Source organism: Culex quinquefasciatus, chromosome 2 (genome assembly GCF_015732765.1).
Source record: "Culex quinquefasciatus strain JHB chromosome 2, VPISU_Cqui_1.0_pri_paternal, whole genome shotgun sequence".
In the NCBI taxonomy this organism is placed as follows: domain Eukaryota; kingdom Metazoa; phylum Arthropoda; class Insecta; order Diptera; family Culicidae; genus Culex; species Culex quinquefasciatus.
Genome location: NC_051862.1, coordinates 22,987,495 through 23,014,727, shown reverse-complemented (window position 1 = coordinate 23,014,727; position 27,233 = coordinate 22,987,495). Strand labels below are relative to the sequence as shown.

Sequence of the window (27,233 nt, the reverse complement as noted above, 5' to 3'; positions counted from 1 at the left end):
ACAGAACAAAAGGGACAAAACGCTGTAAACTACCTTAGGTAAAAGCAACACATGTAGAAGGCAATTTTCCGATTCTAAAACTCTAAATAAAGAAGAAAAAAAAACAAACAAACATTAGATAACTTTCCAAATACCCCCTCTACAAAACAAATGGCGAAACTAGCAAACAAGAAAAATAAAACTAAACTACTAGCTAAAAAAGAAATTTAAAAATTTTCAGATAGCATCGATAGCGAAAAGGATAGATTGGAACGCGCCACTCTTAAAAAAAGATTAAGTGTTGTAACAACACAATAACTTTGTACCGGTGAGGGGAGAAGAAAAAGAATAAAAAACAGAAGAAAACATTGTCGCTCATTAAAACCTACCTTGTATCTAGCTGAAAAACTTCAATGAAACAAACAAACATTTAAAATAAAAAACGTGCTGAAAGAGATGCGAACAGTTGCTGTCCGAAGTCCTGTTTTGAAAATTTCAAGCTCCCGAAATTTGAATTTTTAACATGAACTGACAAAATTTGAAAACAAAAAGTAACGTTGATGCCACTGAAAAAAGCAGAGAAATTCTATACTTTTTCGCAAATGGGCGCACAAAATGCTATGTAGGGGAAGGTGGGGCAAGACGACCATATGGGGCAAGAGGAACAATTGCTCGTACGGCAGTAATTTTTACAATTTTGATTATTTCCAGTATGAGGAATTGTTGCTAGCAATGCAAATAGCTGATTCTACTACCACATAACCGCCAAAACGACGTAAACGCCACGGGGCATAAGATTTAGTGAAGTTTTTTCAAAACCTTTGTTTTCTTATAATATTTGGAAAGTGCAAAATAAGGCTTAGGGTTTGCTTTAAGGCACATTTTATCAAAATGCTATTTTTCCTAGATCAGTAGTGTCCCTACCAATGACATGCACCTATTACGAAGTATGATTTAACTTTTGGTTATTTTTGTTGAGAGCTTTTAAAAAATCTTGTTCAGGTGGGGCAAGTGTACCATATGGATTTTTAGTATGGAAAAAAATACGAATTGCTGCAACAACATATTTTATTGGGAAATAAATACTTGATAGTGCTTAAAAACTGATTAACAATTGTTAAAAAAAATGTCCATAAAAAATTAAGTGATATTATGATAATTTACTATTTATCATCTAAGTAATTTTTTTTCGTAAAAACGATAAAATTCTTAGTAAAATATTATTATTTAATCTAAAAATGGAAGAAACCTTTCAAATACATTCTAATCTGATGTATCTAAGTGATAACAGTTCAATTGTTAGCAAATTAACATGTTTTTTCATGCATTGTTCCTCTTGCCCCAACGGGTTGTTCGTCTTGCCCCACTAGTTGAGTAGAACGTACGGAAAATCAAAAATTCTAAAATCAATTTTTTATATTAAATAACTGAATTTTTTAAAAACTGTTTCTTACAAAGTCTTAGTCAAGACCTAGAAAAAATGATTATAATAAAATCCGATAGATTTTTTAATTTTATAATGGGTTATAACGAGCATTTCCTTAGCTTGTTACACTTGCCCCACTTTCCCCTAAATATTGGAAAATCTGTATCTTGAGAAGGAGTTTTCGGATCGATTTGGTGTAAATCAGTCATGACAAACCTACGGTCCGTGAAGCCATTGAATCTGGCCCCGACGTCTCCTGAAAATTGTTCAACAACTGGCCCTTAGAATGCAATGAAACTTACAAATAATATTCCGTAATCTGGGGCGAATCGGGACTGCGGTTTGAATAGGGACAGCAGTTTTCAGAGCACTTAAATCTTTTAAATTTGGAAATGGATGTACACATTTTGTTGGTCTGAGTCTGTTCTAACCGTAACCAACCAGAAAAATCAAAATATTGTGCTCCAACATGGTTAAAACTGCTGCCCAAATTCGCACCATGTGTCCTGATTGACCCCATTTTACGGTTGTTGTTTTTCCTTGGAATTTTTTTCAAAAGCAAAATGCTTCCAAATTGTCATTCAAAATATGTTTCCTGGTTCAACATATCAAATGCTGCAGGACTTTGAACATGATATCACATGACTGCTTTAATACACAGAATAAAAAGTTGAATTTTGGATTGTTGAAAATTTGGAAGGTTGAATATTACCTCTTTTTTGAGTAATGTTACATTAAAAATGTGTAAAAATGTGAACCTGAAGAAAATTCACCAAAACCTGATGAAAATTCGCCAGTTCCCGATGAGCAGTTCTCTGAGATTTCGGTCATTCGATTTTTTTTTGTATTTTTTAATCCGACTGAAACTTTTTTGGTGCCTTCGGTATGCCCAAAGAAGCCATTTTGCATCATATAACTTTCCATACAAATTTGGAAGCTTTCCATAAAAAAATGATGTATGAAAACAAAAACTGAAAATATTGCTTTTGAAAAGATTGCAAATTTCACGAATGTTTCATATTTTAACATTGTAAATCGGACCATTAGTTGCTGAGATATCGACATTAGAAAATGGTGTGTTGTTTGGGTGGGACTTAGAAAACATCAATTTTCATGTTTTTAAACCTTTGCATGGCAATATCTCAGCATCGTATCAACAAAGTTCAAAGAAGCAAAATATAGAAAATTTTCTCAGATTTTTAAAAATATATTTTTTTAAGGTGGGCAAACATGTGCACTAATTTCAAAACATGAAATACTGCGAGTATTTTCAAAAGAATTAAATAAAAATGGCCTTAACTTGAAAACGGTGCCTCTTATTAAAATTTCACTGAAGTAGTTTTTGATTGCAAATTTGATTTTACATCGAAAAATGAAGTTGAAAAATTTTTGCAACCTATATTTCGATTTTTGAAAAATTCAGTATTAATTCAAAAATTCATAACTCGGTCAAATATTTTTTGCACAACCTGGAAATTTCTGAAAAGTTGGCATTTGATGTCCTCTAAAACATAACAAAAAATAAAAAAATAGTTTGAGTGACAAAAAGTTAAATAAAAAATCACCAAATTTTTTTACCGTGTATCATTTTTTTTTCAGTGTAGTCCGTATCCATAACTACAACTTTACCGAAGACACAAAATCGATCAAAAAAATACTTCAAAAGATACAGATTTTTGAATTTTCATACATCATTTTTTTATGGACAGCTGCCAAATTTGTATGGAAAATTATATGGACAAGCTAATGATGCAAAATGGCTTCTTTAGGCATACCGAAGGCACCAAAAAAAGATTCAGCAGGATTAAAAAATACAAAAATAAAAATTCTAAAAAAATACCGATTTCGTAGAGAATTGCTCTGATGCAATATTACACATTTTTGACACCATTTTTTTATTCATGAAGATTTTCCCTTAGGTTTCATGTGTTTCATTAACTTTGCTTTTAAAACATAAACATTTTCTCTTTTAATACAAAATGAAGAAAATAAACGTATTATTATCTAAACCTTGATTTGATTTTTTTCACATTGCTTCTTATGTATAAACTTCAATCAGGAGGCTTATTGAGAAAAAAATCAAGGCGTTGAGTGTTACATAAATATGAAATAAACATGGAATAAAATCTGAACGAACACATGTTTTTTGAAGGTTTTGGAATAGGATTTAAAACATGTTTGTTGTGTCAAAACATTATTTTCCTTTCGTAATTTATTTTTAAGAATCAGTGAACTATTAGAAGGAAAACAAAAACAAACTGAATGTTCAAAAATTGTTTTTTTTATATATTACAAACCTAGAGTTTTTATCGAATGTTTGTAAGACTATAACAAAGTTTGTGTCTTTTTATGTGACAGTCTTAAGAACCCTTAGGTACCTGAAAAAAAACATACAATTACATTTTTTAAAAGGATTAAGGCATCCTTCCTTCAACACTGCTTTCAGAACTAGTCTACTTTTATATTTCCTCATCAGAAATAATTATAAAAAAATGTCCGGCCCTGGTGGTTCGTTTCGGAAAACTCAAAAGGTTGGGCGCTCCTGGTGTAAATTGTAGGTTATGTTGAGGACTATTCGGAAAAAAGCAAAAAATCGGTTTTGGCAAACATTATCCCCTTTGACTGATTTTCGTTTTTGAAATTTTTAAACTTTAGTGATTTGGTTTCGACAAAAAATTCCAAAAATCATTTTTGGATGTAATTTTTGTGATTTTTTTGATTAAATTAACCGTGTTAATTAAAGACATCAGGTAGAAAAAAATGGTCAGAAAATTTGTTTTTTTATTTTATTTTTTAAAGTAGTCTATCCACGTCCAGCTTTGAAAAAATATGTTTGAAAAGCTGACAAAATTCTTTAAAAAAAAAAAACAAATTATTCACTCTACAGTATTGCTTTGGCGTTCTCGATTGCGATATTCCTACTCGAACTTAGGTGTCCGAAGGCTTGATAGTTGAGACAATTGCAAACCTCTTTTTACACCTAAGCTTCCATCCACCCGGGATTCAAACTGACGACCTTTGGATTGTTGGTCCAACTTCCTACCAGCGACTCCACCGAGGCAGAACCCAGAGAGACGACTCCTACACCTGGACTGAGCTAACGACCTAACCCTCTAGGTTAGACCGGGGCCAACATTTACTTCCCCGTCCGACGGAAGGCGTGGTCAGACAAATCTTGTCTCGAAAAATACCACCAGGACCGTCTGGGATCGAACCCAAGCCGACTGGGTGAGAGACAACCACGCTTACCCCTACACCACTGGTCCCGGCGACAAAATTCTCTACAATTTTCTTTTTCGAACATAATCATACGAACATTCAAAAACATTTATTTGAAACAACATTTAGATCAGCGCGTTGCGATCTATAGTTTTATTTTTTTCTAGTTCTAAATGTTTGAAACTGCTCGCAACTCCGCGCTGCAGATAGTCTAAGGGGTATTACAAAAAAAAAACCAAAAAGCTTCAAATAAAAATGTTGTTTATTGTATTTAATTATCAAAAGTAAAAAGAACTGCTCGACTTCCGATTCGAATTTGAATTATCTTGCATTCAACCTTGCACGCAACCCGCACTCCTTTTCCCTCGCGTGTGATTCCTTTTTGCGCGATGTCCTGTTTCCATGGCAACGATTGCAGTTGCTTACGCGCAAACAAATTAAGCACAGTGAATGCATTGCGTAGGTTGTAAACATGCTTAACGTTAGGATAGTCATGATTTAAAAAGACTGCTTTCAAAAAGTTTAATTTTATAAGTTAAATTGTGTTCGAAACTGCCAACATGGACAACGGGAAGGACTTTTGCGACCTGGACGGCATAACGAACGCAGAGTTTCGCGACCAGATTAAACACTGGATCGAGGAGCAGGGAATCCACGCGAACCTGCAGCTGCAGATGAAGAAGGACCTGATTGATCAGATTAGTCGGACTGCTTTGGGTAGGGTTTTAAATTTATTTATCAGATTATAATAAGCTTAACGCCGTCTAATCCCGAAGGTCGCAAGATCAACCTGAAGCTCCAGACGCACCACGGAATCGTCCTATCGCCACTGGTCCTCGTCCTGAACACGCTCGTCGCCGAGTTCCTGTACGTTCAAAACTGCCACTACACCCTGTCGGTGTTCAGCAACGAGGTCCCGTTCAAGAACACGCTGCCCGACTTTACCAAATCCGCCCATTTCCGGTTGGATCGCGTCGAGCTGCGCGAAATCTTCGAGGCGCTCGGAATCGACCATCACGCGGGGCTGGTGGAGAAGTACGAGTCGAAGGGTAAGGAAGCAGGCAAATCACTGCTGTACATCATCTTCAAGTCAATGCTGGCTTCGGTGAGGGGTTGTGAGGAGAGGATCAGGGGGTACAAGAAGGAGGAGTGTGATCGCGAGAAGACGAAGGGTATGCTGGACGGGTTGGAGGTGGAGCGGCTGCACAGGAACGTGGAGAAGTTGCTGGTGAGGGTTCGCGTTGTGGGGAAGGGTATTGAAAGGTTGGAGGAAACACAGCGGAACAATGGGAATAACGTGGGAAATCGTGAAGAAGAAACGACATCGCTACGTGTTTGCACGGAGAATGTGGAAAAGTTCGTTGGAAGGCTGGAGACATGCTCGAAGACGTTCGAGGATCTGATCGTGAAGCTGCAAGCACAAGTGGAAGAGCAGACCAAAGATGAGAAGCAGGAAGTACCGGAGAAGGTAGTCAAACCGGAGCAAGAAGAGCAGAAGAAATCCTACACGGACTTTCTAAACGAACTCAAGACGACAGAGCACGGTAAAAAGTACGTGGCGAAGCTGCAAAAGCAGATCGTGAAGCTGATGGGTAAGGAAAAGGCACTGATCGAAGCCGCTTGTGAGAAGAAGCTGCACGAAGCCGAGCTGGAATACAAGCGGAAGCTCGAATCGTACCTAAGCGATCGTGTCAGGGAGTTGTCGGTGCCGCGGGAACGATCACCAAAGCTGACAATCACAAAGAGTAGTGACGGAGAGGAGAGCGTGCACTTTATGAAGAAAATCGACGAGAAGCTGAATCAACTGTATCAGCACGAGCGGAACGTAGACGAAAAGCTGGTATCGCTACGAGGTGATCTGCAGAAGCATGAACAGCGACAAAGCGCGTACTTCCAGTCGCTCAAATCGGCGGAAACCAAGGAGAAGAAGCTGTTAGTGCTGCAAGATGTCGAGCGCCAACTCTTGTCAACGTTTGAGGATGAAACACAAGCCATAATCAGGAACGCAAAGGCGACGATCGATCGGTTGGAGGGTGAAAGCGACAAGATAAACCGCTCGTTTCAGCAGTATCTGCACAAGCAGCGCGAGGACAAGCGGAAGCTGAATGACGAGAAGATCGAGATTTGGCAGCGGTACAACGACGAGAAGCTTGAGCTGAACCAGCGCGAGCTGATGGCGACGAAGGGAGACGTCTCGGTGGAGGTTCCGATCGTGCACGAACGTGACGCCCCACACCGGGAAAGCTTCCCAGATCCGGCTCAGTTCAAGAATCCCTTCCGCAACTTTGATCCGCACAAGTACTTGAGGAGACCGAAGGTCTGCAACGTGGTGCTGGAAACTGCCAAAGACGTGGTTGACGTGGCGGTGAACACCTCAATCGAACCAGTAATACCGAAAGAAGTCCAACCTGTGGACCCCAAGCTGAGTGACCTGCTGGCAAAAGACACGCTCAACCTAAAGCGAAGCATCGAGGAGAACCTTCAGAAGCTAGACCAGATGAGCAAGACGTACTCGAAGTCGACCTCGTCATCCAGTGGAGTCGCTGCGCCAGCAGCGGACAAACAGGGTACCTACAACGTAGACAAAGATCCAACCACGCCAGGCGACAAAAGTCTGGACGATTTGTCCAGCATCGTTGAGATCGAAGTTGCCGAAGGGAACGACAAGGCAGCTCCTGATCTGGACAGCACCAAAGAGCTGCTGGAGTTTGCGAGGAAGAACTTCTCTGGTGAGAAGGAGGTGGCAGCGAAGAAGGATTCGCTGGATTTGGGATCGCTCGGATCGCTGAGCGATCTGGACGTGAGTGAGGACGGTAGTGGGTCGAATCACGGCATGGTTTTGGGGAAGCAGGACAGCTTGGGAGACATTGTGGAGCAGATTTCCACGGGGAAGCGATCGCTGTCGGATGGCAGCTGGAATTGAACAGGGAATAAAGATTGTGTTTATGCCAAAAAAAATTGTTTTAATTCTTGGAAACATTCCGAACACGTTGCTTGATAGAATGCCATACAATTCCGTGAAACAAATGGGTGGGTCGGCAGAAAATGGATCGACTTAATGCCAAACGGCAGAAAACTGAATGGCAGAAAAAGTTATGCGGCAGAATTGCAAAAGGCAGAAAAAATGATCAATCTGAAGAAATTTAAAAGGCAGAAGGGTTAAAAGGCTGTAAAAATTCAAGGCAGAAAATGTTTTCGGCAGAAATTTTAATTTGGCAGAAAAGTCAATCTGCCAAAAAGCGTAAAAAAAAGAAATCTTAAGTTCTTCAAGGAGAAAGGACGTCATTTGATAAATATGGATACTGTTTTTTCATACTCTTGTTATATTTAATGTTAATCTAAACAAAACAAATCCTACCTCTTACAAGTACTGTAAATAAGATACCAAGTAACAGTCGATTCCAGAATCATTTTGCTTCCTGGTCCTCTTTTCAGTATCCCTTTCGTCCTCGGAAACGTTGCCGATTATCCAGCTAGGTAGATTTAAAGTTCAACGTAAGATCGCAAATTCCCACAAATTCACTCTAAATCCCAAAACTCACCAGCGACCGCTTGCACTCGAAGAATGTGTTCCGCAGGGCGTGACACTCGTCCGGAACCGACCCGTCTGTTCGGCTCAGACACTCCCGGGGAAGTTTGTTCTCCTGAAACAGATAAAATTTCATGTAAACCCCCCAAATCTAATCTACACAGCGTGATTCTGAATGTTACCTTCTTGCAGCAATCGCTCTGCAGCAGGCACATTTTGAGATCGGCCCGCACCCGGGCACAAGCCGTTTCGTCCGCCAGCTGCTGGGTTCCCTCGTAGCGCATCATCTTCGGCTCGGTTTCACAACAAACTGCGTTGCACAAAATACAAACTAAATTTGGGAATAAATTCTTTCGTAAACAGAAGAATGATCTTGGTTGCTGACCGGTTGCAGATTTTGTTGCACAATTTGTTGTGACTTTTGCGTTGTACGAAGTGTCACTTTTTCTATGTTTGTTTTTGTACGTCTCTTTGGGGAACTTATTCTGACAGTTCTCGCCGTCAAAAGCAGATGTTTTGTGTTTACTTCTTGACTGAAAGAATCAGTGATTGAAATTTTTAGCTGAAGATGCATTGTTGCAATAACTGATTAAAAGTTTGTTTTGTGATAAGAATTCAGTGCGTTTACTCAAGTTATACAATAATGAGAATTGTGAGTAAAATGTGTATTCCTTATTCTGGCAAAAAATAGTTAGTTTTTCCGAACAAGTCTTCATACAAATTAGAGGCTTGGTAATATTTACAAAATTGGTATTATAAAACGTGATTATTCAAAAATCTGTACTTTAGGAAGAAATTTTCTGATCGATTTGGTGTCTTCGATAAAGTTGTAGGTTATGATTAGGGACGATCCACAAACTACGTGGACACTTTTTTGGAAATATCAACCCCCCCATCGAGGACAATTTCCATACAAATAGCCAAACCTTGTCGTTTATGGATGGTCCCTTAGTACTTACTGTTCAGAAAAATGTCCCTACATATTTATGTTTTCAAGATTTTCTTTATTTTAGGGGATTGAAAAAAATCTTTTTTATACAATGGTTTCAGATGGTGCACAACCAGGTACCGAAGTAATGATTTTTTTCTGGAAAAATATGTGTTTTTCAAATTCAAAAATATGATCACATAAAATTTTGTATTGTGAATTATAATATCACCAATTGGGTACTAAAGCCCTATGTCAATGTTTATGTACAACGGTAAAAACATGATTAAAAACCATTTCTGATCACTTTTTTTCATTTTAACTCAGAAAAATAAGCTTTATCGTTGTGAACAATGTATCACAAATTTAAGCTTGATTTTAGGACCCAATTTTGTCCTCAATTGAAGCTTAACCCTCTACTGCCCAAATTTTTTTTCGAAAATATTTATTTTTCCCGTGTTCACGAGGTCATTTTGAGCAACTTTTGTTCTACCAAAAATTTTACTTCTCTTGTTTTATGTTTTTCTTGTTTTATTTTTAGTATTTTAATTTGCATTTATCTTGTTTAGTTTATGTTTGTTTTTGGTAGTATTTTGCCTATTGTACCACCAAATATAATTACATTTTGCCTATCAAATTTTGTCACGTTTTTACAGTCAATTTTTCAATTTTTTGCATGTTTTTCACATTTTCTGCTATAGAATGGAACCATCATTATTTAAATTGCAAAAAATGCGTAGAGGCATAGTCTGGGACACTACAAAAATTACTGCATACTTCTTTTTACTGAAAATATAGGAAATGTTTAAAAAAACACAGCCAAAGTTGACCCCTAAAAATATGAAATTTTTAAAAACATTGACAAAGTCAAATAAAACAAGTTAAAAATCCAACCCTGAAATTTTCTTAAATTTTATAAGTTCTTCTTTCCAATGTTTTTTTAAAAATCAAAAATCGGTTGGAAAATTGATTTTTGGCGATTTTTTCGATCGAAGCCCGTCTAAAGGCAAGGTTAAGTCGTAAAGGGTTAAATTTGTGATATTATTGTTCACAACGATAAAGCTTATTTTTCTGAGTACAATGACCCTTTGTACAACCGCAATGGATAAAAATGGTATTTTAAATTAATTTTTAAAAATAATCTTCATGGCCATTCTTGACAGAAAAGGTCCTACTTGACAGCTCGTTTCAAGGGGACCATTGTTGATCCATTGAAAAAATGTTGTCTTGTCAATAATTTTTTTTTTTTGCGTTAAAATAAAAAAAGTGATTAGAAATGGTTTTTAATCGTGTTTTTCACCGTTGTACATACAAATTAACATGGGGCTTTAATACCCAATTGAGATTTCCGCAAAATCCACGAAATTCCGCCCTATTGATACGTATTCGGTCTAGGAGATCTAATTTAGAAGTCCATTTTTCGAATGAGTTCGACATTTATAAATATTTCTAAATATTATTTAAATAATGACTATTATATACTATTTACACAACATATCTCATTCAACGACTTTTAATAAACTCAACTTTCTCACCCCTTCACAGACCATGCTGCCAACCCTGCGCCACATCCGGCAGTTCTGCTCACAATCGCGCCTTCGCGAGTCACCCCAACAAATCCGCATTTACTCGTGCAAGGAGCGCGCCAAAGTCCCACTCCAACTCGCCAGTGACCCATGCTCCTTCACATCGTTCTACACGTGTGGGCCCACCGTGTACGATTCGGCCCACATTGGCCACGCCAGCTGCTACGTCCGGCTGGACATTCTTCAGCGGATTTTGCGGGACCATTTCCGGTTGCGGCTGGTGAGTGCCATGAACATTACGGACATAGACGACAAGATCATCAAGCGAGCTGGTGAGGATGGTCGGTCCTGGCAGGACATTTCCCGATGTTACGAGCAGGAGTTTTGGGGTGACCTGCAGCGGTTGAACGTGCGGCTGCCGGACATCCGGTTGCGAGTGACCGATCACATTCCGGCGATTGTGGGCTTCGTTGAGGCGTTGATTCGGGAGGGGTTTGCGTACAAATCGAGTGATGATTCGGTGTACTTTGAGACTTCGAGGTATTCTCAGTACGGGAAGTTGCAGAACATTCCGACGGTGGAGGAATCTGTTAGCGAGGGTAAGAAGAGTGCGGCAGATTTTGCCCTCTGGAAGGCGGCGAAGCCGGGGGAACCTTCCTGGGAGTCTCCGTTTGGTCCGGGTCGGCCTGGGTGGCACATTGAGTGTTCAACGCTGGCGACGCAGATCTTCGGTAAACGATTGGACTTCCACGCCGGCGGATTGGACCTCCGATTTCCGCACCACGAAAATGAAGAAGCGCAAAGCTGTTGCTACCACGGAGTTCCGGATTGGGTGCAGCACTGGGTTCATACCGGGCAGTTGCATTTGGAAGGTCAAACGGCCAAGATGTCCAAATCGCTGAAGAATACAATCAGCATTGGTGAGCTGCTGGAACGCTCGTCGGCGGACGAGTTCCGGATGCTGTGTCTGCTGTCGCACTACCGAAGCGCGATCGAGTTCGGCGATCAATCCATGACGGTGGCCACGAACGTACTGCGAAAGTTCCACTCGTTCTTCGATGATTCGAAGGCTTACGTGGGCGGTGTAAAACCTGCTACCGTTATAGATTCTGGAGATCTGCAGAAGACCCTGCAAGAAATAGATCTGAAAATTGACGACTTCCTGCGGAACGATTTCAACACTGCCAGCGCGATAACTTCCCTTGGAGATCTCGCCTCGGTCGTCCACAAATCGATCAACCAAAAACACCCGGAAGCGGTGCAAGCTTCCGAGTCCGGAACAGTTCAAGCCGTCACAAACTACATCCGGGATAAGCTGAGCCTATTTGGACTGGAATCGTTTAGCGAGAGTAGTAGCTCAGGAAGCAACTCGAAAGATTCCGACATCACTGGCCAAATCATCGACAGTGTGGTACAGATTAGGAATTCTGTTAGAGGTCAAGCGATCGAGAGCAAAGATCGTCGATTGTTTGCCGTGTGTGACAAGATGCGGGATGAGCTGAAGCAGGCTGGAGTCGAGGTGAAGGATCATGGACGAAATTCGTCGTGGAGCTTTGCGAAGCGGTGAAGTTTGTTAAATGCGGTTACTTAATAGAGATTTAAAAAAAAATTAGAGTATGGTATTTCGCATTTTTTTAGAGAATCAGATTTTTTTTTATTTCAATGAAACTTCGTCCCTGCATTTTCTGTGTAAAAAATAAAAAATAATTTAAAGTTAACCTTGAGAGTCAAAAAGGTGCAGTGTTAATTCTTCATAACCAAACCATATGCTTGAGATTTAAATCATAACCCTTAATTACATCATACCAATCAAGGTTGTTAATCGATTAGATTATCGTCGATAATATTATCGTCTGACGATAACGATAATGGTTAAAGAAAAATTAAGCTTTGAAAATTATTTGCAACGGCCTAACTCATTTTTAAAATCTTTCTAAATCGATTAATTAAACCATATCATGTTAAATTTTCAATGCTTTCACTAAGATTGTTTTTTTTTTTGAAAATGTAGTATAGTTTTAAAGTATAAATATGCACACAAAATTTTTCACAAAATAACATATTTTTTCGAAAATACACAAATTTTTATAATTTGCAATATGGGTATCAAACAAAGCGAAGTTTTGTATGTTTCTTCCACTTTATTAAAGTATTTTTGTAAAATACTAAAATTTTCGCAAAATACCGTATTTTTCGAAAATACTCAAATTTTCAAAATTTGCAATATGGGTATCAAACGAATTGAAATTTCGTATGCTTTTTCAATTTATTAGAGCTTTTTTGGATAATACTAAAATTTTTACAATTTACCGTATTTTTCGAAAATACTCAAATTATCAAAATATACAACACCAAACAAAATTATCAAAATATACAGTACCAAACGAAGCGAAATGTTGCATACTTTTTCACATTATTAGAGTTTTTTTTAATTCTAAAATTTTCACAAAATACCGTATTTTTTCGAAAGTACTCAAATTTTAAAAAATTTGCAAAAAGGGGAATCAAACGAAATGAAATTTTGTATGCTTTCAATTTATTAGATTTTTTTTGAAAATACTAAAATTTTCACAAATTACCGTATTTTTTAAAATACTCAAATTTTTAAAATATGCAATATGGGTATCAAACCAAGCGAAATTTTCATGCTTTTTCATCATTTTTTAAAAAATACAGGTTCATGATCCCCCTAAATACATTTTTTTAAATATATTTTAAGGAACTTAATAAGGCATCTTTTGCGCTAAACTTTAGGATGGTGCAAAATCAGGTACCATTTTTTGAAAACACAAAAAATGAAAAAAACAAAATTTCAAAAATCATTTTCAGATGCAAAACAAAATTAAAAATCGAATTCTACATTTTTGATAAAGTTCACCTTTTTCAAATTTTAGGAACTTTAAGGGTATTTTTTCGGAAAGGGTTAAATTTTTAACAATTTAAAAATACTTTGTCAAGGAAAAGTACCCAGCAAAAAAAATCCTACAGGTTCCTTTTTTAAGACTTTGTTGTTCGGACTGCTGTTTTCAGAGATAGAGCCTCTTAAATATAAATTTTGAGAAAAATAAGCCCTCATTTATCAACTCAAATATCTCGGAAACTGTTGGTTCGCATTTAAATGTCAATGAATGAAACGTTTTAGAAATGTCTTTAATTTTTAAAGTGTTCAACAAAATTGTTTTAACCCTTTCATAGAACTACTTTTGCTTCTAAAATTTCGAATAATTTGTTAGGTGTGAATGAAGTATTTTAAAAATTGCATAAATTGAACCTTTTCAGAAATCCTTTTTTCGATTACAAATTTGATTTTGCATTTGGAAATGATTTTAGAAATTTTGTTTGGTAATATTTTCGATTTTTCCAAAAATAATATTTGTTTAAAAAAGATGCGTTTTTAGTCTCCAAAAACATATTTTGAAACATTACATAATTCACCATTAGGTGGTTGGCAGAGCTGAAAATGTCAGGGGTCCTGACGCGAAAATCGGCGACCCATACACGATTTTTTCAGATCCATTCACTGAACCGCAAAACCGTGACATAAACAAACCCGACTCAGTCGTGAGTGCCCTAGCTCACTGAGCAGCTGCAATGCGAGGCAGTAGTCAACCAACGCTCATTCGACGTTGCACGCACACACATAAAGAAACAAGTTTTTACACAAAAAGTTCGCATTTATGCGTGGAAATGTAATTTTGAATATAAGTTATGGTTGTTTTAATTGTTTTGCACAGTCTAGAACCATTCAATTGTTTAAAAATAGTCAAAATAGTGTTTAGAGAGGATTTTACGAGTCAGTCAAACGACACGAATTGAGTGAGTGTAGCTCATTTTTTCACGTCTCTCATTCTCCAGCAGCCGACCGGCACGAGTCAGGCGGCAGTGGTTGAACGGACACAGTAGGCTTACAGTCACATGCTAGCAGTGAACTGACATTTTGGTTTGCTTCATGTGTACGCTGGGTTGGAAACAATTTGCAGGCCTGGTGGTTGGTGCCTTCCTCTTATTTACATAGTAATTTAATTTCAAATCGAAATTTTTCGATGAAAAAAACTGGAGACTTTTTGTCAAGAAAATAAAGACACCGCTTTTGAAGAAAATGGCATCCCTCCATACGACTCTTTGGCCATTTGAGATTATGTTGAAAATCACCCTTTGTTGTAATCGTCTAAATAGTTTTTCAATAATAACTTTCAAACAACTAAATGAAACTTTACAATTTTTAATACCAAGCGGTGGGACCCGAAACTGTACCGAGTAGGCCTCATCCGGACAAAATTCGTTCAGCCGAAGCCGAGAAAATCATATGCATATTGTTTATCATCATCCCTACACACGCAGAGACATTTACTCAGAAAATCGATTCAGAGGATAAGTATAAAAAAGGTCTGGGAGGTCAAATAGTGAGACAGGCGAAAAAAATAATTGTTTTTTTTTTTTTGGGGAATTTAACTCAGAGTTATAAAAAGTGAAGTAAAAAAACGGAGTTTTTTTCCGTGCACTTATTCTTTTTCTGATTAGTCTAAATCATTACCTTCAACTTTGTCCAAGATAGCAAAGCGATCAGAAATTTCCTTCTCAACATACAGGTTTTTGAATACCCGCAAATTTGTATGGAGACTTTTTATAAAAACGATTCTAATGGCATTTTCAGGGTTGTTGAAAACCCAGGGCTTTCTCAAACTTTCTTCTACAGCGAACTCTTCATTTGCAGAGTTATTTGAATGTTATTTATTTGAAATGTCGCAATAAATGACCATGATGCCATGCCATGTATGAAGAATTGAGAGTCACGCACACTGTATTAAGTAGAATCCCTCCCCCACCTACCGTTCCCACCTCTCCTTACTTCAACTTATCCTCAATGTCCTTCAACCGGCACTTGACCTCCGGCGCGGCATCCTTCTGCAGCTGGCCCGCAATCTGCTCGAACGTCTGCCGCACCATGGCCAGCTCCGGTCCCGCGCTCCCGCCGCCGTCCTTCGCCTTCAGCTTGTTGATCAAGATCAGCATAATGTTGAGCGCTTCCTTCTTAAGTCCGGTGTGCGGGATGCCGGCCACCTCGACGATCGCCGACAGCACCGTTTTGCAGATGTTTTCCAGGGTTTCTGCGCCTTCGGGGTCGCGTTTGGGCTTCTTTTCGCGGTTTTCTTCGACAGTTGAGGTGGCGGGGTCGTCGGGTTTGAGCAGGTAGAGGCGTTCGAGGAAGCGTCCGAGGGATTGGAGCAGGCAGATTTGGACCTGGCGGGTGTTGAGTTTGAGACATTGGACGCACTTTTCGACGAATTTAAGCTGGTAGCGCTTCTGCGTTTCGATGGATTGTTCGGGCCAGGCTTTGCCGAGCGTTTCGCAGACGGTTTCCTTGAGGTTGACAAAGATGAGCATTTTTTTGTTCTTTTCTTCGAGGGAGATGACTTCGTTTTCGTCCTTGTCGCCGCCGTCGGAGAGATCCTGCTTGTCGAGCAGGTACCAAACCATGTTGTAGACCTCTTCGAAGCGGTCCTCTTTGAGTTCTTCGAGGATGTTGCCGAGGGATTTGAGGGCGTGGGTGCGGTAGACGGGTTCGTCTTTGCGGCACTCTTTCATTACGGCGTCGATGATTCGGGTGTGGTGGTTGGAGTCTTTCTTGAGGTTCTTGCACAAGCTGGCAAGGGCTTGTAGGAGCTTGTCCTTGCCTTGGAACGTTCGACCTGAGACGTTGGTGAGCACCAGGTCGATCAGTTTGAAGCGAATTTCGTCGTCCAGGTTGGAGCTCAGCTTGGTGGCTAGCGTGTTGATGGCGCTTCCAGCTTGGGCCTTCAACAGCCAGGATGGGTCGTTGAGCTTACTCTCGAGAATGTCCAGGATCGCTTGCAGGTTCATGCGGAGTCCGGCGTCTCCGGTGTTGATGTCGTTCCACAGTTCTTGCCATAGCTCGATCGTGGACTTGTTATCTTCTGTCAGTTCTTCGTGCATCGCGAAGAACATCAAGGGCAGTACGTTCGCGGAGTAGTCTTTGAGAATTTCCTGGTGGCGCTTGTTGATCGACTGGATCGTCAGCGGAACAGCTCGATTGCTCTGCTGTTCAAAGTAGAGCTCCTGGAGTTTGGCAAACAGTCGTACGATCGATTGATCTTTTGCGGTTCCAATGAGGTGTCCGATCGCCGAAGCAAAATACCTCCGAACGGTCGCATTGCGATCGGACAATCCGCTAAAGCACGATCCCAAATACTTCCCGGTCAAAGGTTGCATCTCCGCGCCCAGCTGGATACTAACCAGGCAAATAAAGTGAGCGCAAGCGACCTTTGTCCCCAAATTCACTCCAGTCTTGAGTACGTCCAACACCGCCGGAGTCATCTTCTCCAGCGTCGGATAGTCAATGTGACGAATGCACTTGCTCAGCGTCTCCATCGTGTAATGCTGCTTGGCAGCTTCCGCTCGCATGGAATCGACCACCTCCTGCGTTCCGCTCTGTCCAGCCATCATCGTACTCAAATAAGACAACTTGGCCGAGTCCAACTCCCCCGTCGCTTGCAGCAAGCACGGCACCAAACTCGTCAAATGTGGCAAGATCAACGACCCAGCCGAATCAATCAAATCCGACAGCGTCTTAATACTCAACTTCCGAATCTCCGCCACCGTGTTCGTCACTCCACTCTCCAAAAACAACGGAATTATCGAACTCGACACGTTCAACCCGGACTTGCTGCGATCGCTCGACGCCGCCACAACGCAAACCTTGCTCAACGCCGCCGCCGTTCCTTCCGCAGCCAACCTCGTCCCCTCGTGAATATCATCCATCACCCGGAACAACTGGCCCCACAAACACGCCAACTCCGGCTCCGGCACCCCGTCCGTCTCCATCGCATCCCCCTTCACCTCATCCGACCGCAACTTCAACCCCGCATTCCGCTTAATCAAATCCCTCACCGCCAAACAACAAGCAATCCGCGTTCGCCACTCCGGCGACGTCAAGTTCTTGCTCACATCCTCCAAAATGTCCCAATAGTACGCCTCAACCGTCGCCTTCGAATCGCTCACCACCGAGTCCCAAATACTGATCATCGAGTTCTGAATCTTCGGCGTCGGGTCGTACTTGTAGCGGAACAGCCGCGGCACGATCTTCCCCAGGTACGGCTCCATCTTCAGCTTCGCCGACTTGGAAATCGACTGCAGCCCGAACGCCGCCCCCAACTTGCTGTTCCACGTGGCGTTGTGGTTCGCCAGCTGCATAAACTGGTAGATCATCTCCGGCTGATTCAAATCCGACGCCAAACTGCACAGCTCCTTGTAGGTCGTCAGGTTGCCGCTGTAACCAAACCGAAAACCCACCATGAAGTTCGCGTTGAAACACTCGAACTAGCTAAAACTCACCCAGTGGGAGCCTTCCCGAGCACGCCTTCCTCAAACAGCTTGGTGTCCTCGGTGACCTTCTGGACCTGGCGCCGGCCGCCGATCAGTTGGTCGAGGAGCAGGTTCGATAGCTCCTCCTGGCTGTCGTTGCTCGAGATGGAGTACACGATGCCGAGGCCGCGCGAGGCCACGTCCTGGACCAGTTCTGGAAGGGTGGAAGAGAATAGTTTTCAGCAATATTTTTGAAAATTGCTTTTATTCCAAAAATTCTAGGTCGTATGAATCTAAAGAAAATCCCTGCAAAATTTATAACAGCAGTAAAAGTCAAAAAAATATACAGGGAGAGTAACAACCTGACGATTTTTCTTAAATTTACATTGCTCCTTTTTTACCAGAATATCAAAATTCGAGATTTATCCGAATTTGTAGATATTTGTCCTTGAAACACCTATCCAACAACAAACATACATGATTTCTATTAAAAACTTTTTAACGATTTTGATTTTTTTTTAATTCAGTATAGCCTGTAATATTTCAATGCAGTGTAGCCACATCTTATAGAACTGCAATTTTAAAAATTTTAAAAAAATATCATTAAAATTTACAACACTGTGCAGGACTACCAGATCTACGAGCCTTAGGGCATCTCCAGCGCTGGGGTGAAAATCAAATTTGCACCCGGCTCATGAATACCGAGATCAAATTTGCCACCTTGAAAAAACTCCGTCATCCCCACCGCTAGGGTAGCAAATTTGCCACCGAAACAAGCCCACCGCGGGGGGCAAATATGGGTTTTTATCATTTTTTGCTCTCGTTTACCTTCAAAATCAATAATTATGTGTTGATTCATGCCTAGAAATGCTAAAAGTTTATTAAACTTTTTAATCCTATTGAAAATTCCAGAGAATTTCATTTTTCGAAAATGTCGAAAGTTAAACCATTTGCTACCCGATTTGATTCCCACCAAATTTGCTCTCGAGTTTGCCCCCGAGTCTCCCACCGCGCGTAGCAAAACAGGTATCAAATTTGATCTCAAGTTCATCTGTAGAAAAAAAATATGTGTCGGTACCTGTCGGGTACTCATTTTCTGATACCCGACAAGTACCGGCAAGCCGGGGGCATAGTTTTGAATGCGTGTTTCGGAGATTGTTGCTCTTGTGGGTGATTCGAAAATTCAATAATTCAAAAATTCAAAAATTCAAAAATTCAAAAATTCAAAAATTCAAAAATTCAAAAATTTAAAAATTCAAAAATTCCAAAATTCAAAAATTCAGAAATTTAAAAATTCTAAAATTCAAAAATTTAAAAATTCTAAAATTCAAAAATTCCAAAATTCAAAAATTCAGAAATTTAAAAATTCTAAAATTCAAAAATTCAAAAATTCAAAAAAAAAAATTTTGAATTTTTTGAAATTTTTAAAATTTTTAAAATTTTGAAATTTTTGAAATTTTTGAAATTTTTGAATTTTTTGAAATTTTTGAAATTTTTGAAATTTTTGAAATTTTTGAAATTTTTAGAATTTTTAAAATTTTTGAAATTTTTAAAATTTTTGAAATTTTTGAAATTTTTGAAATTTTTGAAATTTTATTTTTATAACAGTCGCTTCTTATTTTTTATTTATTTTTTTGTATTGTCCACATGAGAGAAAAGTGTGGGTCTGGAATTTCCAAAATAAGTTTCCACGTGATTTATTGATGTGATATCAGAATGCAAAATTTTATTGAGAATTTAAGCAATTAAAAATTAAGAAATTTTAGAATTTGGAAGTTTTTCAATAATTTAAGATATTTTTTTAAATGTGTTGAACAATTTTTAAATCTGAGTAGTTTATTTTTTAAGAATATAAAAATAAAAAAAATATAAAAGAATTCAAAATGTGAAGAATTTTAAAAATCAAGAACATAAAAATTTAAGAATTAACGAACATAAGAATTAAAGAATTGAAGAGTTGAATAATTCAAGTACCTTTATAAGAAACTGAGCATTTAAGAATATTAAAATTCAAGAAATTCGCAATTCGCAATTTTCAGTGTAAGAACGGGCCTTGACCGATCTTATGCACTAGGTTCCCGACGAACACGCACTGCCCTTACACCTACATCTCACCCTTGCTCTGAGTCAGTACGAGCAGCACGCTAGAACACGCTTTGAGTGTTCGTGCCAGGCATGCACACCTTCTTTTCCGGTTACGCATTTTAACTCGGCCGGGGGTGGTACATTACATAGGGTTTGATGTAAGTATAAGCGCCTAACCATTTAAAGTGTGCCTAACAACTTTCATTAAAGCAAAAAACAGTTTTATTTTTAGTTTGAATTCAAAAACTAATTGTTATTTACTGTGTATTGATTTCTCCTGAAATCTTCCCTATTGTTGAGTCTGTTTATCTGTTGCTATTTCTTTTGTCGCGGTGTTTTGTTACAATTTTTGGTCCTAAGCATGTTAAAAAAGTTTAACAAAAATACAATAGTAATATTTGTGTTAATCCTTTAACCATTCCATAAATTGAGTAAGGGCTCAAACCTCACTTGTTTGAAAAAAAGGGTGAAGATTGAAAACAATTGACAGTAAAAGATAATTTATTTTATAAAAATCAAGTATCAATAGTAAGAGAATGATGAGCGTATTTTGAAGAATAAAAATGAGAAGCTAGATGTATTAGATGTAAAATTAGACAATAGTTAATAAAAAGAGATACAAAACAAGCTTAGATTACAGTAATGATAATTCATAGGACAGATAAAGAATTATTCAAATAAATTAATTCGCAATAAAATCAAAAAAGATTAGGCGAATGATAAATAGACTTGATATTACTAGTACATTAAGGAAAAGTATATTTTTAAGGAAAAAAAAAAAACAAAGTTTGTTACAGCAGTATCAATTAATAGAAAAGAGTGGAAAAGCTTTAAGAGATAAGAGAATCAAAAGTTAGTAAAATTAAAATCAAATGTTGGATATTAAATAGAAGAATCAGTGAAGAATTGGGAATCAGAAGAGAAAAATAAAAATAGGAGATAGGTGGTAGCTGAGAATGAAGAGAAGAGAAACCCTGTTGTGCGATGTTTCAGGTACATCCACAGCAGTTGACTCAACATACTGCGAATCAAAACAATACCGTCTACAATCACAAATTACTTCCCTTTCCCACATTGTCGCGCCCCTTTCTTTTAGCCGTCTCGACTCTGACCCGCGGTGGTCAAAGGTTTACGATCCGTTTCCACAGGCCACCAGCTAGGTCATCATGAAAACCAAGCCAACGTGGAGGTAAGAAAATAGGACACTCGCAAGGAACCAGAGCTATACTGTTCTGATCAAGATAATTCGGATGATCTAACAGAACTACGGATGTAGTTAGTTACGCTCCTTCCAGGATGTTCCTTACGTGGACGTCAACCGAAGAGCACGCAACAAGGTCAGTGCCATTGCATGCTCTTAGGTATCAATCCTTGGCCTGCAATATTAAAATTCAAGAAATTAAGAATTTAATAATTACAGATTTTTTTAATTCAGTACATCAGAACCAATAAGTTTAAAAATTGCAAATTGTGACTTTAGGAATTAATGATTCTAAGAATCTATGAATTTCAGAAATTAAGAATTTAGTATTTTAAGAATTTTAGAATTTGCGAATTTAATAGTTCAAAAATTTAACTATTAAGTATTTTAGACACTTAGATTTTGTTAACCGAATTTGATAAAGTTTGCCGAATTTTCAACTATCGAACAGTTCGGTAAAGTAAAAATCACCGAATCCGGTGAAAACTTATCAAAATTCAGTAATAATGAAGTTCATTAATGTTCATCGTAGAACCGATGTTCGGTAAAATTGTGTTCATTTTGACAGATGGTTTACCGATCTAATCTTTACCGATTTTTCAACTTCCGAATTCGATAAAAAAAATCTAAGTGTTCAACACTGAATTGAAAAAAATAAACATTTAAATATGTATTTTAAGTATTAAGGAACTTTAGAAATTAAGGAACCTAAGAATTAAAAGATTTAACAATTTGGAAATTCAAGAATTAACAAACTGAAGAATTTAGGAATTCTAATTTTATTAGTCTAATTATTTGATAATTTTAGAATAGAAATAAATTAATAATAATTAGGAAAAAAAATTAAATTCGGTAATTTCGGAATACACCCGTCCGGCAGCAGCTGAAAACTCATGCAGTCCCACGTCGCATGTTTGTATCAGAAAATTTAAGAAAGTTTGAATTTAGAAAATTCAGAAAAGATTAAAAATAGAATATAATAATTTAAAAAAAAAAAACTCAAGAATGTAATAATTTTAAAATAAAAGAGTTTTCGAATTTAAGAATTTTAGAATTGGAAAATTTGAAAGTAAAGAATATAAAAAAATGTTAATTTATAAATTCCATTATTCATTAATTTTAGAACATACGAATCATTTTTTTTTTAATTTAGCGTTACAATTTATGAAAGTAACATTTAAGAATTTTAAAATTCAGTTAAGTATTCAGGAATTAAAGAATGAATGATTTTTTGATTTAAGACAATAAAATTTTATAGTTTAAGATTTTTGCGAATTAATTAAACTCTGTAGGAATTGAAGAATTAATTGATTTGAAAATTTAAAATTAAAAAATCTATGAATTTAAGAATTTACAAATTTAGGAATGTAAGATTTGTAAAGTTTAATAATTTTATTAATTGAAACTGAAAATTAAATAACTTAAGAATTTAAATTTGAAAATTTCAATATTTTAATACTCAAGTATTTTAGAGTTTATAGATTTAATTCAAATATTTAGGAATTCAAAATTTTAAAATTGAGGTTCTCAGAATTTAGAAATGTATGAATTAAAAAGTTTAACAATCAACATAATTTATTTATTTGAAATTTGAAAATTTTAGGAATTTAAAAATTTAAGATTTCAAGAATATAATCAAAAATTTTAGTGTTTCAAGTTTATTGATTTAATTCAACTATTTACGAATCAAAAATTTTAAAATTGAGAATCTAAGAATTTAAAAAAAAATATGAATTACAAAACTTCACAATTTTAACATTTATTTATTTATAAGTTGATAATTTTACCCATAACTATGCTGAATTCCAAATTTGAGCTCGATCTGACCGCGGGATTTTCTTCATAAGCCCTTAAACTTTGTATGTTTAAAGGGTAACACTCACCATTATCCTCGGACAGCAAATCGGTAAACGCCAGCTGCAGAATCTGCCTCTTCTCCACAACGGTCCTCCTCTTGCTACAGTTCTTCACGATCGCCAGCAACCAAATCGCGCAAGCCTGCTTCAGATACGCGTGCGGCTCGTTCACCTTCTTGACCAGCTCAATCAGGAACCACTCCAACTCTTCGTCGCTCACATTCCCCTGCGAGTCCTGATCCGCTTGGCGTTCCCCGCTCGATACTCCTTGCAGCGTGTAGACCAGCGCTTGGCCCATTGCGATGTGTAGCGCCGGGTCCTTGGTCATCCGGAGCAGACCCAGGAAGCCGTCGAGGAGGCGGCGGGCGAAGAACTGCGGATCGCCGACTGCGAGATATCCGAGGCAATGGGCAACGTCTTCGCGGATTTTGGGTTTTGTGTGGGCGCTTTGGAGGAGGGTCATGAGGGATTTGAAGAGGGAGTCTTTTGTGGGGGATTCGCTTGCGTTGGTTTCCATCTGCTCGTCGGACTTTGGGGGTGAAGGTTCGAGGGGGAGTTGGGAGGTGGTTCCGATTAGACTGAGGCTTTTGATAGAGGCGGATTGGAGGAGGGACTGCTGGTCGTTGAGCAGGGAGATGAGGAGGTTGACGAGGGTTTTGAAGGTCTGCCAGTTGGCGAGTTCTGGGGTGAGGATGAGTTTGCGGTGGATGGCGTTTGCGGCGGCCATGATCGAGCCGTGGCGATTTTCCAGGGATTTATTGGTTAGGGCAAGGAGTTCCTTGATGTTGGATTCAAGTTCTTGCTCGTCGCTGTTGTACGCGAGCAGGACGCCGTAGACCTTGGCGATGAGGGCGCGGGTTGGTTCGGAGATCTCTTTGAGGGAAGAACTGAGCGTTGGTAGCAGGTCTTTGTTCTCCTTGGCTAGGATCTCAGGGATTCCGTTGACCAAGTCAAACAGACAGGTTAGTTCGGTGATGCCCTTGCGAACAATGATCAACTTCCGGATCAACTCGTTGTACTTTCGGATGACCTCTTGGTTGCCGCTTTCCGCGACGAATTTCTTCAGAAAGCCCGTCAGCTTGAGCAGTTCTTTGTCGTCGTTGGGATGCGTGTTGACGCCGGCGTTGAACAGCAAACAGATTCGCAAATAGTCTAGCACTTCGATGTACGTGTCGAAGTTGTACGGCAGCTTGACCTTCCCGTACCCGGGACGATCCAGGATGGTCGCCGTTTTTCGCTCTGACTTGAGTGCCACGTACTCGACCATGTCCCGGAAGCAGGGCAGCACGATCCTTTTTGGTTCGTTGGTTGCGGAAAAGGGATTTTTCGGTTCCTTCTCCGCCGAATCTTCCTCGTAATCCTCAACCGAGATGATCTGGCCGTAGTTGATGTGATCCTTGCGGGACACCCCGTACAAGTACGTGGTCATCATCTCCCTCAGCTGAGAACTCTCGCCGCAGATGATCAGCAGCAGATACCGCGAGGGCACGTAGTAATCTGGGAAGCACGTAGTCAAGTACACTGACGCCACGTTCTGCACGATCGTCAGCTTGGACTCCGCCTTCTCGCCCAGCAATCCTAGCAGCAACATCTGGTTCGAGTTCGGCACGAACCTGCCACTTGCGACCAGCACCTGATCCGTTCCTCCCTCCTTCGGAACATCTCCACTGGCCTTCGGTTGCTTGCGCCAGTCGAAGGCCTGAGCCAGCGCGACCAACGCCTCGCGGATCGCCGAGTGCAACTCGACCGGAGACTGCGACAGATGGTCAAAGTAGGACGCCACCAGCTGCACGTCCTGGTTGACCGTCGTCGGACACACGATCGCCAGCTGGGCCATCGCGTTGTACGCGGCGTTCTGCACCTCGTTGGGCTCCTCCGACTTGGGCCCGATCAGCTTGGAGATGCCGGTCAGCAAGACCTTGGACAGCTTGTTGATCAGATCCGGTTGACCACTGAAAGAAAGTCAACCAATACATCCAAAAAACCTTTCAAAAGAGGACGTTCAAAGAACTCACTTGGTAATCAACTTGTCCGCAAACTGAAGCGCCAGCACCTTGCACTTCTGGTTGGTGTTCTCCCCAAACAGCGCTTCGAAAATGACCTGAATGCCCTTGGCGGTGATGATGCCGTTGCCGCGGCACTTGAGCAAATGCTGGAAAAGCTTCTGGCGCACCCGCGTGCTGACGGGACTCGTCTTCCGGTCCGGGATCTTGGACCCATTGCCGGAGAACAGCGTGTACAGCGGGGATGACAACTTCGGGTCGGTCCAGTCGAGCGAGCTGTGAGGAGGGAAATTTGAAGGAACACAGTTACATTGTATCCTTTGTAGATGTATTTAATCATCAGCTCCCCGAGAGTCAAAAACAGAGATTCGGCAGCTATAGGAACGGTCGATCGCTGAGATAGTTCAATTCGAGAGGTATGTTTCACTGCATTTCTGGAGCAACATTTGAAAGGGGCGGTACGACATTTCTCTAACAGCCTTTTTTCCTATTTAAACGCGTGTAGTTAGAGGCCGTAACAGCAATTACTCACGAGCAAATCTTGTTTAGCTCCACGATGGCCGGCGTCGCTACTGAGAACCTCGTGTCCGCCGAAGCCACAATCAAGTGGGCAAGCGTTTCCGGCTCGGAGAAGATTCCTCCGCACAAAAAGCGCACGATGCCCTTCTTCAGCTGTTCCAGATCTTCCGCCTTCAGGTGTTCGCTGGTGACCCGCTTGAACGAGTACGTACTCATGCCAGGCGGGACCTCCCCATCCTGGGTTGTTCCGTACGGGAGCAGCAGAACGTCCATCAGAATCGACAGGAATTGCGTCTTGGTGTGGGGCTTGCCAGAGAGCCCGAGCAGTTCCGAGCGACTGTCCGGATTTTCTGGGATCTTGATTTCGCCCAGCAGGGGAAGGACCAACATTAGGATTCTGAGAAAGATTGAAAATTTTACTAGCATCAATTTCTTATCGTTTTACTGCAACCCACTTGTCCTGATGCGGTTCCGGCTTGCCCTCCACGCAGTTCATCAGCGCCGGCACCAGCTCCGTCTGTTCCTCCACCGTCAACCGGGGAAACCCCATCGTGATGTAGATGATGGCAAAGTTGATCAAAAACGACGAACTGCCCTTCTGGTACTGCTCCAACAGCGGCCCCAACGGCAGCTGGACCTGGTTCCGGCTCTTGAGCCGCTTGTTGACGTGGGTCAAAATCTCCATCACCTTCTTCCGGACGGCCTCATGCGGTGACGTAATCTTGATCAGAACCGGCGTCAGGAACTTGGTCACCGTGTTCTGCAGCTGTTCGTCCGTGTCGGCACATCCGAGCCGCAGCAGGACGCGCTCCAGCAGTTCTGGACATCGCGAAGAGAAGAAAACAGAAACTCGTCATCAAAAATGGGTTCCATCAAAATGCGCACCGTCATTCGAAAGAACAACAAAACTTTCCCCCTGAATTAACCAACAAAATAAACTCAACTTACCCAATTCTTCAGCAGGATTCGATGCCATTGTAAGCAAAGCCACGTTGTTCACAGAAATGCAAGCCAAAAACCTACAAAATCACTATTAAAACAAGCAACAGACGAACGATTGTTTCCACGGAAAATAAACACTGTTTTGTTTTTGTGTCCAGACGCGAACTGTCAAACGCCGGAGCCGAAGCATGAGCGGTGTGAAAAGGGCGAACAAAAGTAGGATCGACGGAAAAGTGGGGCAAAAGAGAGGTAAACAAACGAACAGGGGGTGATTCATAAGAGAAGTTTTTAAGAGATTTCAGGAAGGTATGCATATATGCACCGTCCGTGGGATAGTAAAACAAAAATAAATTTAAATTTAATCAAATAAAAAAAAACACTAATAGTGCTTACATGAAAAATATACAAAACAAAACCTGTAACCCCTTGGAACGAGCTGTCAAGTAAGATCTTTTCTGTCAAAAATGGGCCGCTGTGTTATTTTTTTAAATTGATTTTAAAATCTATTTTATAATTGTCTCCGAAAAAAAAAACTAGGGGAAATATACCCATTTTAATCACACTTAGCCGTTCAACCAATTCTCATCACTTTTGCCGTTTCTGCTATTAAATCAACATTTTCAGATGTTTCAACAATGGAGAGTTGCTTGCTCACTTTTATTTGAGCTATTTATTACTTTTGAACAGTCAAAAACAC

General features: G+C 39.8%; 4 protein-coding genes across 4 annotated transcripts; 2 read left to right on the top strand and 2 right to left on the bottom strand.

The window, feature by feature from the left end:
* The first annotated feature begins 5,098 nt into the window (after nucleotides 1-5,098).
* On the top strand, nucleotides 5,099-7,582 carry LOC6042949. The gene is made up of 2 exons (XM_001870852.2): nucleotides 5,099-5,341; nucleotides 5,401-7,582. The coding sequence occupies exons 1-2, from the start codon at nucleotides 5,185-5,187 to the stop codon at nucleotides 7,545-7,547; spliced, it is 2,304 nt and encodes a 767-aa protein (XP_001870887.2). The 5' UTR covers nucleotides 5,099-5,184; the 3' UTR covers nucleotides 7,548-7,582.
* A 347-nt stretch (nucleotides 7,583-7,929) lies between these two features.
* On the bottom strand, nucleotides 7,930-8,586 carry LOC6042950 (cytochrome c oxidase assembly factor 5). The gene is made up of 3 exons (XM_001870853.2): nucleotides 8,336-8,586; nucleotides 8,167-8,268; nucleotides 7,930-8,097 (listed from the first exon to the last, which is right to left on the bottom strand). Exons 1-3 carry the CDS (start codon nucleotides 8,438-8,440, stop codon nucleotides 8,056-8,058), a joined length of 249 nt encoding a protein of 82 aa, XP_001870888.2. The 5' UTR covers nucleotides 8,441-8,586; the 3' UTR covers nucleotides 7,930-8,055.
* Nucleotides 8,587-8,658: 72 nt separating this feature from the next.
* LOC6042951 (probable cysteine--tRNA ligase, mitochondrial) lies at nucleotides 8,659-12,221 on the top strand. The gene is made up of 2 exons (XM_001870854.2): nucleotides 8,659-8,805; nucleotides 10,627-12,221. The coding sequence occupies exons 1-2, from the start codon at nucleotides 8,797-8,799 to the stop codon at nucleotides 12,172-12,174; spliced, it is 1,557 nt and encodes a 518-aa protein (XP_001870889.2). The 5' UTR covers nucleotides 8,659-8,796; the 3' UTR covers nucleotides 12,175-12,221.
* Nucleotides 12,222-15,314: 3,093 nt separating this feature from the next.
* Nucleotides 15,315-26,722, bottom strand: LOC6042953 (proteasome-associated protein ECM29 homolog). The gene is made up of 7 exons (XM_038252834.1): nucleotides 26,543-26,722; nucleotides 26,050-26,413; nucleotides 25,608-25,991; nucleotides 25,088-25,351; nucleotides 23,100-25,024; nucleotides 17,961-18,144; nucleotides 15,315-17,895 (listed from the first exon to the last, which is right to left on the bottom strand). Exons 1-7 carry the CDS (start codon nucleotides 26,568-26,570, stop codon nucleotides 15,453-15,455), a joined length of 5,592 nt encoding a protein of 1,863 aa, XP_038108762.1. The 5' UTR covers nucleotides 26,571-26,722; the 3' UTR covers nucleotides 15,315-15,452.
* Between the last annotated feature and the right edge of the window lie 511 nt (nucleotides 26,723-27,233).